Here is a 15,591-nt window from a genome sequence, read left to right on the forward strand (position 1 = left end):
TAAAACTAAATATAAGAATAATAAGAAAACAAGCAGGGAGCCTCACATCTCAAAAATAGACGTCTTTGTGTTTAGTTCAACCCTCAGTTGAAAGTTTGAGCATCACACGTGCACACGTTTCTCTGTGCACACCTCAGGTCTGAATTCAAGGCAGGTACTGATGTTTATGACATCACAGCTTGTTTGGAGCCAATCACAGTCCAGTAATAAAAGATGAATGTAGCTGCAGCACAAACACACAGAGAGAAGTTTTCAATTCAATCAGTTAAACTCTACAACAGGAACTAACATTTTCATTTATAGATTCTACATTTTTCAATAAAATGGCGGAAGGTACAGTTTGTATATATATATATATATGGGGTTAGGGTTAGGGTTATATATATATATATATATATATATATATATATCCTGTGTGGAACAACCAGAGCAGAGCAGCTCTCTCTCTCCTCTTGGTTAACGAGCTGCAGAGTTCTGAATGAATCTCTCGTGTTTTCTATTGGATGCTGTAAAAAGTGCATTAATCCAGTCCAATAGAAATGAAGGCATGAATCAGCTTTTCAGCTTCTGATGATAAATGATCGAACCTTTGCTTTGTTTCTAAGATGAAAAATGAGGTTTGGTTTCCTCGTTAATGTGAAACTCAGATCAGAGTCTGAGATAAAACGACTTGTCTCCTCTGATTTAATCCAAGGATTCAGTTGACAGATTATTTTACAACGCTTCTCTTTTGGATTTTGGGCCGTTTATCTTTAGTTTTATCCTCATTAAGCTTTAGGAAATTATCCGAGCTGCACATTTAAACACATGGATCATTTATTAAGTTCACAGTCGCTGGATGATTTCTCTGGATAAGAGGAAATATAAATGAACTCATTACCATGCAAACCATAATCAAACAATATACTAAGATGAGTGATATAGGTACATAGTTACATTTTAAATCCACTGAGTCAACAACGCAGCTGAAATCTTTCTCTCATATCAACACTGAACCTGGTTGGATGTTAGAAACTGTGAGAGTGAGACAGGAAATCAACTGAAACCAACTTACTGCTGCATGGAGTCAAACAAAGAGTCTGAACACACACACACATTAAATAACTTCCACTTCACAGGTTTATCCTTCTTCATCAATCAGTCAATCAACCAACCAGAAAACCAATCAATCAACCAACCAATCAACCAATCAACCAATCAACCAATCAACCAATCAATCAAATTATATTTGTATAGCCCATATTCACAAATCCCAGTTTGTCTCATGGTCTTTAACAAGGTGAGACGTCCTCTGTTCTTAACCCTCAACAAGAGTCAAACTACTAAAACCTTTAACAGGTAAAGAAGGTAGAAACCTCAGAGACACATGTGAGGACCCGTCTCCCAGGACGGACACAAGTGAACAGATGTCCCGTGGAACAGAGAACATCAGAGAGATCAGAGTATTTACAGCTTTGATTAGAATAAACACTTTGTAGCTGAAGGTCAATGAACTGATGGATTATTGTCAGTAATGGTCGAGTATCTGAGGAGAAATATTATATATCAAGCAGACTTGATGTGATCATAGTCCACAATCAGGATCCACCACGATCAGGATCCATCATCAGGATCAGATGCCAACACGATACAGAATCCACCATACTGGATCCACAATTACGATCTCTGATACGCGATCCACAGATCATAATCCATGATGTGGCCACAGCCGCGGCCCTGGATCTGTGGACGATGAGGCAAAGGGACTCCGGGGAAGAAGTCAAGTCAGTAACATGTATTGATGGGATATGAATTACTTTGATGTGATAACGATTGAGAAGAGGAAGGAGAAGCTGGAAAGAGAAGCTCCGTGTGTCATGTGTCCCCCGACCTTCTAAACCTATAGCAGCCTAACTAAGAGCAGGTCTAGGACAAGCCTGGACCGGCTCTAACTATAAGCTTTATCAAAAGGAAGGTTTGAAGCCTACTCTTAAACGTACAGATGGTGTCTGCCTCCAGAACTGAAGGTGGGAGATGATTCCACAGGAGAGGAGCTTGATATCAACCAATCACTCAACCAATCAACCAATCAACCAACCAATCACTCAACCAACCAATCAACCAATCAACCAACCAATCACTCAACCAATCAACCAATCAACCAACCAACCAATCAACCAATCAACCAATCAACCAACCAATCAACCAATCAACCAACCAACCAATCAACCAACCAACCAACCAATCACTCAACCAATCAACCAATCAATCAACCAATCACTCAACCAATCAACCAATCAATCAACCAATCAACCAATCAACCAACCAACCAATCAACCAATCAACCAACCAATCAACCAATCAACCAACCAATCACTCAACCAATCAACCAATCAATCAACCAATCAACCAAGCAACCAATCAATCAACCAATCAACCAATCAACCAACCAACCAATAAATCAACCAATCAACCAATCAACCAACCAACCAACCAACCAATCAACCAATCAACCAATCAACCAATCAACAACCAATCACTCAACCAATCAACCAATCAACCAATAAATCAACCAATCAACCAACCAACCAACCAACCAACCAATCAACCAATCAACCAACCAACCAATCAACCAATCCAAATCAACCAACCAATCACTCAACCAATCAACCAATCAATCAACCAATCAACCAATCAACCATCCAATTAATCAACCAACCAATCAATCAACCAATCAACCAATCAACCAATCAACCAATCAATCAACATCAATCAATCAATCAACCAATCAACCAATCAACCAATCAATCAACCAATCAATCAACCAATCAACCAACCAATCAATCAATCAGTAAAATCCTCCAACCCGACCCGACAGGATGAATCTTCATTCGGGCTCGAGAATCTTAAACATGTCAGTTTCCATATAAAACAGATTTTAAATGACAGAGTAGTAATTCATTCATCATTAGCATCATTAATGTGACTTATGGCGCGTAGAGTTCAGACATTAACTCAGTGAGCTGCTCACTGAATGTCAACATTATTTTATGAATATTTTTCACTTATTATTACATTAATATATCTGAGCTGAGGCAGTTTTGTCAGAAGAAATTTCCTCCTGCAGCAAATCAAGTTTATGATCAGTTATTAAATCCAAGGCTGCAGATACTTTGAATGTTTCATGATCATTTTCAGAAAAGACACAAGATTAAAATAGTTTCTTCTGTGTTTATTGAGCTTTAAGATCAGATCAGGTTTTATAATCACTTAATAGAGAAACTACTTTTTTCTTGGCTCTAAGTTTACTGATGATAGGTTTTAGACTAAAGTCACTGATGTATGATATTTTTCTGTAAATTCACATTATGTCGTCACTGAACTGTTCTCGTCTCCACAGAGTTAGAATCATGTGTGAAAACAAACTTTATTTATCATGTATCAATCACATCCACTTCAATTACACAACAACTACTAATAAAGAAGTTCACAATTTACCTGAAAACATGAGTTTACCGCCTTAAAATGCCAAAGAAAATACATTTATTTGAGAAATTACAATTAAAATAACTATGGAAACTATAAAAATACAGTTATATTAAACAATTGCAACCTGATGTTGGAAGGTTTGAGATCAATTTTCTTAAATTGTCTAAAACGTCTCGTTAATTCAATCATCTCCTGGATTGAAAACAAACGAATTTCAAAGTTTAAAGATCTAAAGTTTGATTCTGATTTTATTTGACTTGACTCGATGTTTCAGTTCAGTCGTCTGCGTCATCGCTGTGGTTTCTGTGATCCGACGTCTGTCAGCTGTCATCAATAATACAGAGCGTGTGTGTGTGTGTGTGTGTGAGTGTGTGTGAGTGTGTGTGTGTGTGTGTGTGTGTGTGTGAAGTGTGAGTGTGTGTGTGTGAAGTATGTGTGTGTGTGGTGTGTGTGTGAGTGTGTGTGTGTGTGAGTGTGTGTGTGTGTGTGTGTGTGTGTGGTGTGTGTGTGTGTGTGTGGACCTGAGGACGTGACAGTTTGTGCTTTTAAACTGAACAAACACCTTCTCCCGTCCTGTTTCCCAGAGAAGCTGTGAACTTGGTTAATATTTCAGTGGAGGAAATGGAGGAAAATGTCTGTGGGTTCAAGACATGAAGGACAAACTGTGACTCATCACAACTTGTCTCATCATGTGAGACATCTAGCAACTCTTAAAGATCATTATGATTCCAGCTGTTTCATTCAAATTGAGTATTTATTCTGAAACATCTGTCACTTGATGAAGTGTCCGTCCATCAAGGGATGTCTCGTGTTGTAATAAAGAAATAATCACGTTTCTGCTCATGAGACAAAATCAGTGTGTAAAGTAGGAAGGGAAGTAGGGGATGAAGTAGGTGAGGTAGGAGAATGAGGATAAGTGGAGTGAGAGGTAGGAGAAATGGGGAGAAGTAGGTGAGAGTAGGAGGGGAAATGGGGATGAAGTAGGTGAGGAGGTAGGAATGAGGAATTGAGGATAAATGGTGAGGTAGGAGAATGGGGAGAAGGTGAGTAGGAGGAAGTAGGGATGAAGTAGGTGAGGAGGTAGGAGAATGGGGAGAGGAAGTAGGTGAGGAGGTAGGAGGAAATAGGGGATAGTAAGTGAGGAGGTAGGAGGAAATGGGGAGGAAGTAGGTGAGGAGGTAGGAGGAAGTAGGAGGAAATGGGTGAGGAGGTAGGAGGAAATGGGGAGAATGGGGTGAGGAGGTAGAGGAAGTAGGGGATGAATTAGGTGAGGAGGTAGGAGAAAGGGGATAGTAGGTGAGAGTAGGAGAAGTAAAGGGATAAATAGGTGAGAGAGTAGAAGGGGAAGTAGGGAGGAAGTAGGTGAGGAGGTAGGAGGGAAGTAGGGATGAAGTAGGTGAGGAGGTAGGAGAGAAGAGGATAAAGGAGGTAGGAGGGAGAAGTAGGGAGAAATGGGTGAGAGGTGGAGAAAGAGGGAAGTAGGGAGAGGTAGATAGGAAGTAGGTGAGGAGGTAGGAGGGAAGTAGGGAGGAATGGGTGAGGAGGTAGGAGGAAGTAGGGGATGAAGTAGGTGAGGAGGTAGGAGGAAGTAGGGATAAGTAGAGTAGGGAGGTAGGAGGAAGTGAGGTGAGGAGGAGTAGGAGGAAGTAGGGGATAGTAGGTGAGGAGGTAGGAGGGAAAGTAGGGGAGGAAGTAGGTGAGGAGGAGTAGGAGAAATGGGGATAGTAGGTGAGAGGTAGGAGAATGGAAAATTGAGGAGGTAGGAGAGGAAGTAGGGGATAAGTAGGTGAGGAAGTGGGAGGAAGTAGGAGAATGGGAGTGAGAGGTAGGAGAAATGAGAGAATGGAGGAGAGTAGGGAGAAGTAGGGAGGAAGTAGGTGAGGAGGTAGGAGGAAGTAGGGGATGAAGTAGGTGAGGAGGTAGGAGGGAAGTAGGGATGAAGTAGGTGAGGAGGCAGGAGTAGGGGAGAAGGGTGGAGGAGGTAGGAGGGGAAGGTAGGGGATGAAGTAGGTGAGGAGGTAGGAGGAAGTAGGGGAGGAAGTAGGGAGGAGGTAGGAGGGGAAGTAGGAGGTAGGTAGAGGAGAGAGAGAGAGGAAGTAGGTGAGGAGGTAGGAGGAAGTAGGAGGAGAGGTGAGGAGGTAGTAGGAGTAGGGGATGAAGAGGGAGGAGGTAGGAGGAAGTAGGGGATGAAGTAGGTGAGGAGGTAGGAGGGAAGTAGGGGATGAAGTAGGTGAGGAGGTAGGAGGGAAGCAGGTGAGGAGGTAGGAGGGGGAGGGGGATGAAGTGAGAGGAGGTAGGAGGGAAAGTAGGGGGAGAAGAGGAGGTGAGGAGGTAGGAGGGAAGTAGGGAGGAAGTAGGTGAGGAGGTAGGAGGAAGTAGGGATGAAGTAGGTGAGGAGGTAGGAGGGAAGTAGGGGATGAAGTAGGTGAGGAGGTAGGAGGGGGCTAGGGATGAAGTAGGTGAGGAGGTAGAAGGAAGTAGGGAGGAAGTAGGTGAGGAGGTAGGAGGGGAAGTAAGGGGATGAAGTAGGTGAGGAGGTAGGAGGAAGTAGGGATGAAGTAGGTGAGGAGGTAGGAGGGAAGTAGGGGAGGAAGAGGTGAGGAGGTAGGAGGGAAGTAGAAGGGAAGGAGGTGAGGAGGCAGGAGGGAAGTAGGGGATGAAGTAGGTGAGGAGGTAGGAGGGGAAGTAGGGGAGGAAGTAGGTGAGGAGGTAGGAGGGGAAGTAGGATGAAGTAGGTGAGGAGGTAGGAGGGAAGTAGAATTGCAGGAGGGAGGAGGAGGTAGGAGGGAGGAGGAGGGGGAGAAGAGAGAGAGAGAGGTAGGAGGGGAAGTAGTAGGGGATGAAGCAGGTGAGGAGGTAGGAGGGAAGTAGGGGAGGAAGTAGGTGAGGAGGTAGGAGGGGTAGGGGAGGAAGTAGGTGAGGAGGTAGGAGGGAAGTAGGGATGAAGTAGGTGAGGAGGTAGAGGAAGTAGGGGGAGAAGTAGGAGAGGAGGGAAGTAGGAGGAAGCAGGTGAGGAGGTAGGAGGAAGTAGAGGGGAAGTAGGGGAGGAGGTAGGAGGGGAAGTAGGGGAGGAAGTAGAGGGGAAGTAGGGATGGAGGAGGTGAGGAGGTAGGAGGAAGTAGGGATGAAGTAGGGAGGAGGAGGCAGGAGGAAGTAGAGGGGGCGAGAGGAGAGGATAGGGAAGAAGCAGGGGAGGAAGCGAGAGGAGGTAGGAGGGAAGTAGCAGGGGAAGTAGGTGAGGGAGTAGGAGGGAAGTAGGGATGAAGTAGGTGAGGAGTGGAGGAGAAGAAAGAGGGGAGGAGGTAGGAGGAAGTAGGGATGAAGGAGGTGAGGAGGTAGGAGGAAGTAGGATGAAGTAGAGGTGGAGGAGGTAGGAGGGGAAGTAGGTGAGGAGGTAGGAGGGGAAGTAGGGGAGGAAGTAGGTGAGGAGGTAGGAGGGGAAGTAGGGGAGGAAGTAGGTGAGGAGGTAGGAGGGGAAGTAGGGGAGGAAGTAGGTGAGGAGGTAGGAGGGGAAGTAGGGGATGAAGTAGGTGAGGAGGTAGGAGGGGAAGTAGGGGAGGAAGTAGGTGAGGAGGTGAGGGGAAGTAGGGGAGGAAGTAGGTGAGGAGGTAGGAGGGGAAGCAGGGGAAGTAGGAGAGGAGGGTAGGAGGAAGTAGGGGATGAAGTAGGTGAGGAGGTAGAGGGGAAGTAGGAGAAGTAGGTGAGGAGGTAGGAGGGGGTAGGATGAAGTATGTGAGGAGGTAGGAGGGAAGTAGGGGATGAAGTAGGTGAGGAGGTAGGAGGGAAGTAGGGAGGAAGTAGGTAGAGGAGGTAGGAGGGAAGTAGAGGGGAAGTAGGTGAGGAGGTAGAGGGGAAAGGGGGATGAAGTAGGTGAGGAGGTAGGAGGGAAGTAGGGAGGAAGTAGGTGAGGAGGTAGGAGGAAGGGAGGTGGAAGTAGGTGAGGAGGTAGGAGGGGAAGTAGGGATGGAGTAGGTGAGGAGGTAGGAGGGAAGAGGGGGATGAGTAGGAGGAGGTAGGAGGAGGAAGTAGGGGAGGAAGCAGAGGAGGTAGGAGGGGAGAGGAGGAAGTAGGTGAGGAGGTAGGAGGGAAGTAGAAGGGAGAAGAGGTGAGGAGGTAGAGGGGAAGTAGGGAGGAAGTAGGAGGGAAGTAGGGATGAAGTAGGTGAGGAGGTAGGAGGGAAGTAGGGGAGGAAGAGGAGGAAGTAGGGGATGAAGTAGGTGAGGAGGTAGAAGGGGAAGTAGGGAGGGAAGGAGGGAGGAGGGGAAGTAGCAGGGGAAGTAGGTGAGGGAGTAGGAGGGGAAGTAGGGGAGGAAGTAGGTGAGGAGGTAGGAGGGGAAGTAGCAGGGGAAGTAGGTGAGGGAGTAGGAGGGGAAGTAGGGGAAGTAGGTGAGGAGGTAGGAGGGGAGGTAGCAGGGGAAGTAGGTGAGGGAGTAGGAGGGAACGTAAGGGATGAAGTAGGTGAGGAGGTAGGAGGGGAAGTAGGGGATGAAGTAGGTGAGGAGGTAGGAGGGGAAGTAGCAGGGGAAGTAGGTGAGGGAGTAGGAGGGGACGAAGGGGAGGAAGTAGGTGAGGAGGTAGGAGGGGAAGTAGCAGGGGAAGTAGGTGAGGGAGTAGGAGGGGAAGTAGCAGGGGAAGTAGGTGAGGGAGTAGGAGATGATTTTCTATTTTAGACATTTGTTGTTGTTAATATGTAAAAGCTTCAAATCTGGTGATTTTGACATGTTTTATTTTGAAGTGGACACACACAGGGTCAGACTCGCTGTCAGACTCAGTCTGTTTCTATTTCTCCAGACAGTGAGGACGTGTTATTGATTCTTCTGGGAATCACCCAGAGACACATTCACACAAAGAGACAGTTCCACCCTGCAGCAGAGACATGAGGGTTTGTGTGATAATTAGACTGAAAGAATTAAAACAGTGAATGAGAATTAGACGAGGCTCCAAGAGATGGATGAGACGGAGCAGGAGCTAAATGAACGACACCGTCGAGTAGACACCAGGCTCCAGGATGACTGGTAACACTGGTTTTAATGGGTCTGTTTATACTGGAGAAAAGGGTTAGGGGGTTAGGGTTAGTCTCTGAGTCTCTGAGAGCAACAGACGTCTGTGGAGATGGTAGATCCAGAGTAGACTACTAATAATAATACTACTACTACTAATACTACTACTACTAATAATAATAATAATAATAATAATAATAATAATAATAATAATAATGAGAATAATAGTAGTAGTAGTATTCGTCGCATTAATAAATAAACTTGTCAGTCTGCTGGGATTTCTCTGATGAACCTTGTTCACCAACAGTTTAAAGTTTCATCTCTTCTTTGTTCAATAATTTTCCTGCATTGTGAATATTTTAGATTATTGTTGATTATTTTTTAAATAAAATAAACTTTAATAAAAACACCACTGAATAAACTGTAGGACTATTTTTAAAGAAGTAAATCTGTGTCTCTGATTCTGAGACGTGTTTTACTCCTAGACTTTAAATAAAGAGGTCGAACTGTACGTGTCCTTCTGAGATGTTGGATAAACTCTGATGTGAAGGGTTCAAACTCCACGTGTTCAGCTGCAGCCACAGTTTCTTTTCAGCTGGTCTCAGATCATATCTTGTGTTCAGATTGAGCACTGAAGTGAGAAATCACAGAGCAGCCATGTGGATGAAGAGTCCGCTCGACTGCTGAGGCCGAAGACGTCCGACTGACACAAACAAGAGCTTTTTATTTCCAGCTGTGTGGATCTGAACATCTGTAATGAGGGGTTAGTCACTATGAACTCATGGGATTCACTCTGTTCTGTCACTCCAGCTGATGAAGGATTTTTTATTAAGGGCTCTGTGTTCGGCTCAGTCGTGTTCACCTTATATTTGCTTCCATTAGGAAACGTTATCAGGAAACACTCACTGCTCCGTGGACGACACCCAGTTAAACCTGTCAATAAAACCAGAACAATGTCGTCAATGAACTAAACGTTTCAAGGACATAAAACCTGGATGAGCTGTAGTGTTAAACTCAGATAAAACAGAGGTTCTAATACTTAAACACCTTAGAGATACATCATCTAATGATGAAGCTGCTCTAGATGACATCATCTTTGCTTCCAGTGAAACATCAGGAACTTGGGAGTGATCTTTGATCCCGATTTGTCCTTTGATTCTCACTTAAAACTAATTTCTAGGACCACCTTCTTCCACTTGCGTAACATCTCAAACATCAGACATGTCTCAAAAAGATGCAGAAGAACGAGTCCAGGCCTTTGTTCCATCCAGACGTGATTATTGTAATTCCTTATTATCAGGCTCCAGCAGGAAGTCGTTAAAGACTCTGCAGTTTGTCCTAAATGCTGCAGCACGTGTCCTGAAGAGAACCAGGACCAGAGACCACGTCTCCTGTGTTAGCTTCACTACACTGGCTTCCTGTTAAATTTAGAATTTAAAGCCCTCCTCCTCACCTACATTAATAATATGGCAGCATCGAACCTTAAAGAGCTCATCGTACCTTATCACCACTAGAGCCCTGAGCTCCCAGAATTCAGGCTGTCGTCCCTAAAGTCTCTAAAGCAGAGGAGGAGCCAGAGCTTCAGCATCAAGCTCCTCTCCTGTGGAATCATCTCAGCTTCAGTTCTGGAGGCAGACTCCCTCTGAACGTTGAAGATTCAAACCTTCCTTTAGGATAAAGCTTATAGTTAGAGCTGGTCCAGGTTTGTGTTAGATTTTAGTTCTGCTGCTGCAGGTCTAGAATGTCGGGGACACATGACACACGGAGCTTCTACCATCAGGAACTCCTCAGTTCATCTGCTCCTTCATCTCCATCAGACATTAAGTAGAAACACTTTAAACATGAAGTTACAAACTGGTTCTTCTCATGTAGTGAATCCTGTTGTGTTGATGTGTTCAGTTCCATCAGCGTCTGTTGTCCTTGTGTCCTGGGAGAGGATCCTCACATGGGACTGAGCTTTATTCACTGATCATGACGTTTCTCTGGTGTCTGGCTGCAGTCAATAATCCCTCCTCCTCCATGTTAGCAGATGGGACATGGACCAAACTAACAAATCAAAGTAGACGTTAAATAATTGTTTGTCAAAGATGGTTTCTGTCATTTCAGTTCTTATCTCACTGATGTTTGTTCAAGTGTTTCTGATCAGTTTGGATTAAATTAGTTATTTGATGATATAAAAACAGGTGGAGACGTCATGATTGACAGCTGAGACTGACTCCTGATTGAGTGTTTGTATCCAGGTTAATTAGGCTTCTGTTGTGGGCAGTAAGAGGAAGTGGAGACGCATCATCTTTATTTACAGCTTATTATGGAAACCAAAACTTTTGCTTCATTTGCTTAAATTATGTTTATTTAAAAAACATATAGAAACAGGAGCATTGGTGTAAACATACAGAAACAGTGTCGATACTTCACACTTCATTAAAACCAGGACAGGAAATGAAGAAAACACTAATCACAGCAGCACTTAATCTCCACACACATCACAACTGTACACGCTGGATCCACTGTGATCGTTCTCTTCTCAACAGTCTGGGTTTCTTTTTGAAATCATAGATGAATTTAAATAAAATGATGGGAACTGTAGTTGGCCACGTTTTAGAGAAGAACATGAAAACTGCACAAACTAAAACAAACCTTAAAGAATGTGTAGCATGTTTTCAATAAGCTGATTAAAACTGAACTCCTTTCAATCAGTTTATTTCAACTTCGGATTCTTGTCCTCACAGTCCAGTTCTGCCCTAAAGCAAATAAAGTGCGAGTCATGAAGAGTAAAAATGCAACTTCAACCTGTTTCAAGAGAAAACCCTGAAATTCAAGGGTTAATGGAACTACAAGAAATAATGATGTCACTTTCAGTCAAAATCCATTTGAGTTTGTTTGTCCTCTTTGCTGGTACGAACTCTAAAGACGTGTCCATCATTTTACAACAGATGGATTATTTTGTATCCTGATGCCAGAATCTGAACCGCGGAGGAAAGTCAAAACTGTAAAAAACAATAAAAAAGTGATATTTGTTAATGGGACCTTTTCCCCGTTCCTGAGTGAGCGGAGGAAATCTGAACAAACTGAAGTTATCAACAACAGTTTGGAGAATTAAAAAAAACTCACTGTCGGTGCAAACACGAAATCCTCAGAACCAATAAGAACTGCAATGAAATATAGATTTATATATACATACCGTACACGGGCTACTTCTTATACAAGGTACTGTCATTCTAGAAGCACTGGGACAGAAATCATATCAACGTAATGCAACATGTTCTCCTGGGATGTTAAGGTGGAATTTCAAGCCGCCGTTATTCTAACTGAGAAACTGGCAGTTGAGCTTTTTTCCAGTGTCTGTTTGACTATTAAAGGATGGCACACACGTTGTTCCACAGTCTGATGTCAGTAAAACTTCATCAAACTGAAAGAGGTTGAAATGAAGTAAGTTCAGTGTAAGATTGTTGTTTTCTTTGCGGATTTAAAAGTTTTATTGGTGTTTGTCAAAGTATATTGATACCACAGTAAAGTGTGATCGTTAATGCTCCGTTACTTTAAGACTCTGTGTAACAGTCTGGTCCCAACACATCGTGAAATCCTTCAGTTGCTTCAGTAAAGAAATGCCACTTGTTAATTCTCCACCTGGGATCACAGCGAATGTCAGTCTGTCTCTCTGTCTCTTTATGAAGAAGTGCCGTCCAGCTGCTTGTCCAGCTGCTCGTCCAGCTGCTCGTCCTCAAACGGGTAGCTGAGAGCAGGAGGAAAGCCCTGACTCCGAGGCTGTTCGTCAAACAACATCAAATCCTCCACATCTTTCCCTTTGTACCTCCGCCTGCAGATCTTTACTGTCACTTTCCGTCCCTGAAAGACTTTGAGAGCTTCTTTGGAAGCCATGGCCTTGGCAGCGGCCTCATCCCGCCCGTATCCTGTTCCCATGTAGACAGACTGACAGCGGACTTCACACACGTGGCCTTCCTTCTGTGTGCGAGCTGCAGGGAGGCCTGCGATGTCCTTCAACGGCACAAACACGCAGGTCACGGTCTCTTTACATGACTCCACACAGCTACGAAGGATTTCAAAATGGTCCTGGTTGGGACCGAAGCCCCCCGCCGATACCAACTTCCACGCCACGGCCTTGTAGAGGCGGTTGAAGAAGGGCTGGTGCTCGGCTGGAGCATGTGGAGCAGGTCCTGCTTTCTGACTCACCGGCCACGCTGCGCCTCGACCGTCGAGCTCATTAGTCCCACATTTGGCTCTTTTCACGCAGCCGTCAGCGTCGCTCTCTGCAAATGATGTCACAACACACAGGACAGTGTTGACTGCACAAAGAAACAGCCTCTAATGAGGAGCTCCAGCGTCAGGAGTGGGTGTGTGAAGAAAAGAAAAACCAGCACACAATTGCAGTGACACATGCAGCAGTGGAGCAGAGCATAGAAACATGTTGTTGTCCATAACAAGCCACAGTTTGTCCACCCCCCCCAGCAGTCACATCTCTTATAAAAGGACCTTTATGGTGAAAACAACACGAATGATTTAACTCTTAATTCTGCACATTTCCTGGAGCTGAAAATCAGATCATATGTCAATAATAAATCCAAGGGGTTAGAAAGGTGACTAAATTTGAATAGTAACACACAGTTGACATGACACAGGGTTTCTGCAGGTTTCAACTAGTTCAGACTCTTTCAGAGATTAATAAATGAAATTGAAGACCCATGTAATGTACGATGGATAAGAAGGAATATATTTAATTACTGACACTTCATAAATAAAAGAAGAAGTAGAGAGTAGAGAATAACCCTGGAAACACCACAGACAAGCTGAGTGAACTGAGATCAGTTCTGAACGAGTGTTTGTAGACGATCAGTTCCCATGAATGTCTCCAAAATCAAGACCTTCTGTAATCTGCCCCGTTCACATAGTAATAACAACACCGCTTTTAAACCAGAGTCATTTAACGCACCAGCACAATGTTTACGTAACAACTGATTAAGTACGAGTCGGGAAAGAACTTGAACTAAAGTGCGGATCTGGATCAGGGGTGGATACAGATATTGGTTCTACTTTCTTCAACATTGATTTCTCAGGAAATGGTTCAAGGATCTTAATGGAAAAAAGAGTCATGTTTGGGAACGGATATGTGCGAGTGTGTGATTCATGGATCTAGTGGATTTAAATGCAGTTTTATAGGGAGCATGCTGAGTGAAATACGAGTTTTTTCTGTATTTCAAACAAAGTAAAAAATATTGGAAACATTATTTCAATAAAAACACAGTTGATGGTTTTAGATTTCGTTTCCTCCTGAACTATCTCTGATGAAGTTAAAATTCACAGTTACTACAGTAATGTGCACTTCATTACCACTTCGCTTTCCTTTGGCCGTGGACTGATCTTTTGTCGTCTTGTGAACTGGAGGATCTTCTACAACAATCCCCTCTCCCATCTCCTTGATCTTGTCCATCACAGCCGGTGGATAACTGAGGGATGAAAGGAACAAAAGGAAAGTCACTCTTCATCGTCGCCTGCTGGAGTTCGATCATCCTGCCGTCAGTGCTCCCTACCTGCAGCCGAGGAAGACGTGATTGGCCCAGACCGTGGACAGAGAGAGCAGCCTGTCCAGACTGCTGCTGGGGACCCCGGGCTCCACGGTGGGGAAGGCCTCCATGTTTCTCAGGATGAACTCCCTCCGAGCGACCCACTGCTTGTTGCTCTCACAGTAAGTCCTGAGGGTTTCCACCCACTGGGCCAGCTCTGGGTTCTGACCCAGGTAGTCTGACACCGTGTCCTCTCCGCTCCTCTCCCCCTCCATCTCTGCAACCACAAACACCGGCTGTGTGAGAGACGCACACAATGATCACAGATCAATCACTACAAGAAGAGAGGGATGAGTGTCTGTGTGAGTCTGTGTGGAGGTGTGAGTCTGTGTGGAGCTGTGTGTCTGTGTGAGTCTGTGTGGAGGTGTGAGTCTGTGTGGAGCTGAGTGTCTGTGTGAGTCTGTGTGGGGGTGTGAGTCTGTGTGAGTCTGTGTGGAGCTGAGTTCTGTGGGGAGGTGAGTGTCTGTGTGAGTCTGTGTGGAGCTGAGTGTCTGTGTGAGTCTGTGTGGAGGTGTGAGTCTGTGTGGAGGTGTGTGTCTGTGTGAAGGTGTGTGTCTGTGTGAGTCTGTGTGGAGCTGAGTGTCTGTGTGAGTCTGTGTGGAGGTGTGTGTCTGTGTGAGTCTGTGTGTCTGTGTGGAGGTGTGTGTCTGTGTGAGTCTGTGTGTATTTCTGTGTATGGAGGAGTGTATCTCTGTGTAAAGGTGTGTCTGTGTCTCTCTCTGTGTCACTGTGTGTGTGTCTCTGTTTAAAAGTATTGGTCTCTGTATCTGAGAGTGTGTCTCGAGTCTGTGTGTGGAGTTGTGTGTCCATGTAAAAGTGTGTGTCTCTGTGTGTCTCAGTGTGTCTCAATAATCACCTTCCTGTCCGTCTGTCTGTCTTCAGTTGGCTGTGGGTCTGTGTCTCAGTGTGTGTCTGTGTCTCTCTCAGTGTGTCAGTGCTCTCAGTGTGTGTCAGTGTCTCTGTGGATCTGACAGAAGAATCAAAGGTTCAAGTGTTTTAAACCCAGTAGCTGCTAATGAGCCCTGAACCTACACAACACAGATGTGTTAGCCTGCTGTTAGCCTGCTGTTAGCCTGCTGTGTTTGGGTTAACTAGTTAAGCTAACTAGTTTCCACAGAGACTTTAACTAACGGTAAGTTACAGTTAGCTGGTGAACATTAGCTCAACCAGAGACTAATAACAATATCAGATTAATGACACATTAATCAGATTAATGTGTGTGAAGTAATACGTTTAAAGAAGTAACTCACCAGACTCTGATGCGATGTGTTGTTAGCAGCTAGCAGCTAGCTACATGACCCGATGATGACGAAACACTGACTTTTTACCGAGGAACTACGTTTCCCAGAAGCCCCGTGCTCGCTACACGCTCCCTTCAAGCTGTGCTTTGCTTTGTTAAAGGTTCGTAGCTACGATATCTTAGAATAATACAATAATAAGATATGATTCTAATTTAGTGACGCTTTAGATTAAAGTGAGAAACCACAGAGAGCAGTTTAATGCTAACAGTTAGCCTCCAGCCTGCGCATCTACATCCCGTGATG

At 44.5% G+C, this 15,591-nt stretch overlaps 1 protein-coding gene across 2 annotated transcripts; it reads right to left on the reverse strand.

Annotated features, from left to right (window-relative positions):
* Positions 1-10,796: 10,796 nt before the first annotated feature.
* Positions 10,797-15,466, reverse strand: LOC118105441 (CDKN2A interacting protein). Of its 2 annotated transcripts, none has more exons than XM_035153253.1 (4): positions 15,298-15,466; positions 14,015-14,264; positions 13,815-13,930; positions 10,797-12,736 (listed from the first exon to the last, which is right to left on the reverse strand). In XM_035153253.1, the coding sequence occupies exons 2-4, from the start codon at positions 14,260-14,262 to the stop codon at positions 12,135-12,137; spliced, it is 966 nt and encodes a 321-aa protein (XP_035009144.1). In that variant the 5' UTR covers positions 14,263-14,264; positions 15,298-15,466; the 3' UTR covers positions 10,797-12,134. The 2 variants fall into 2 exon arrangements, with proteins under 2 accessions (XP_035009144.1, XP_035009137.1); XM_035153246.1 differs by having other exon boundaries at positions 14,015-14,283.
* Positions 15,467-15,591: the final 125 nt, after the last annotated feature.

Source organism: Hippoglossus stenolepis, chromosome 1, assembly GCF_022539355.2.
Source record: "Hippoglossus stenolepis isolate QCI-W04-F060 chromosome 1, HSTE1.2, whole genome shotgun sequence".
NCBI classification, from domain to species: domain Eukaryota; kingdom Metazoa; phylum Chordata; class Actinopteri; order Pleuronectiformes; family Pleuronectidae; genus Hippoglossus; species Hippoglossus stenolepis.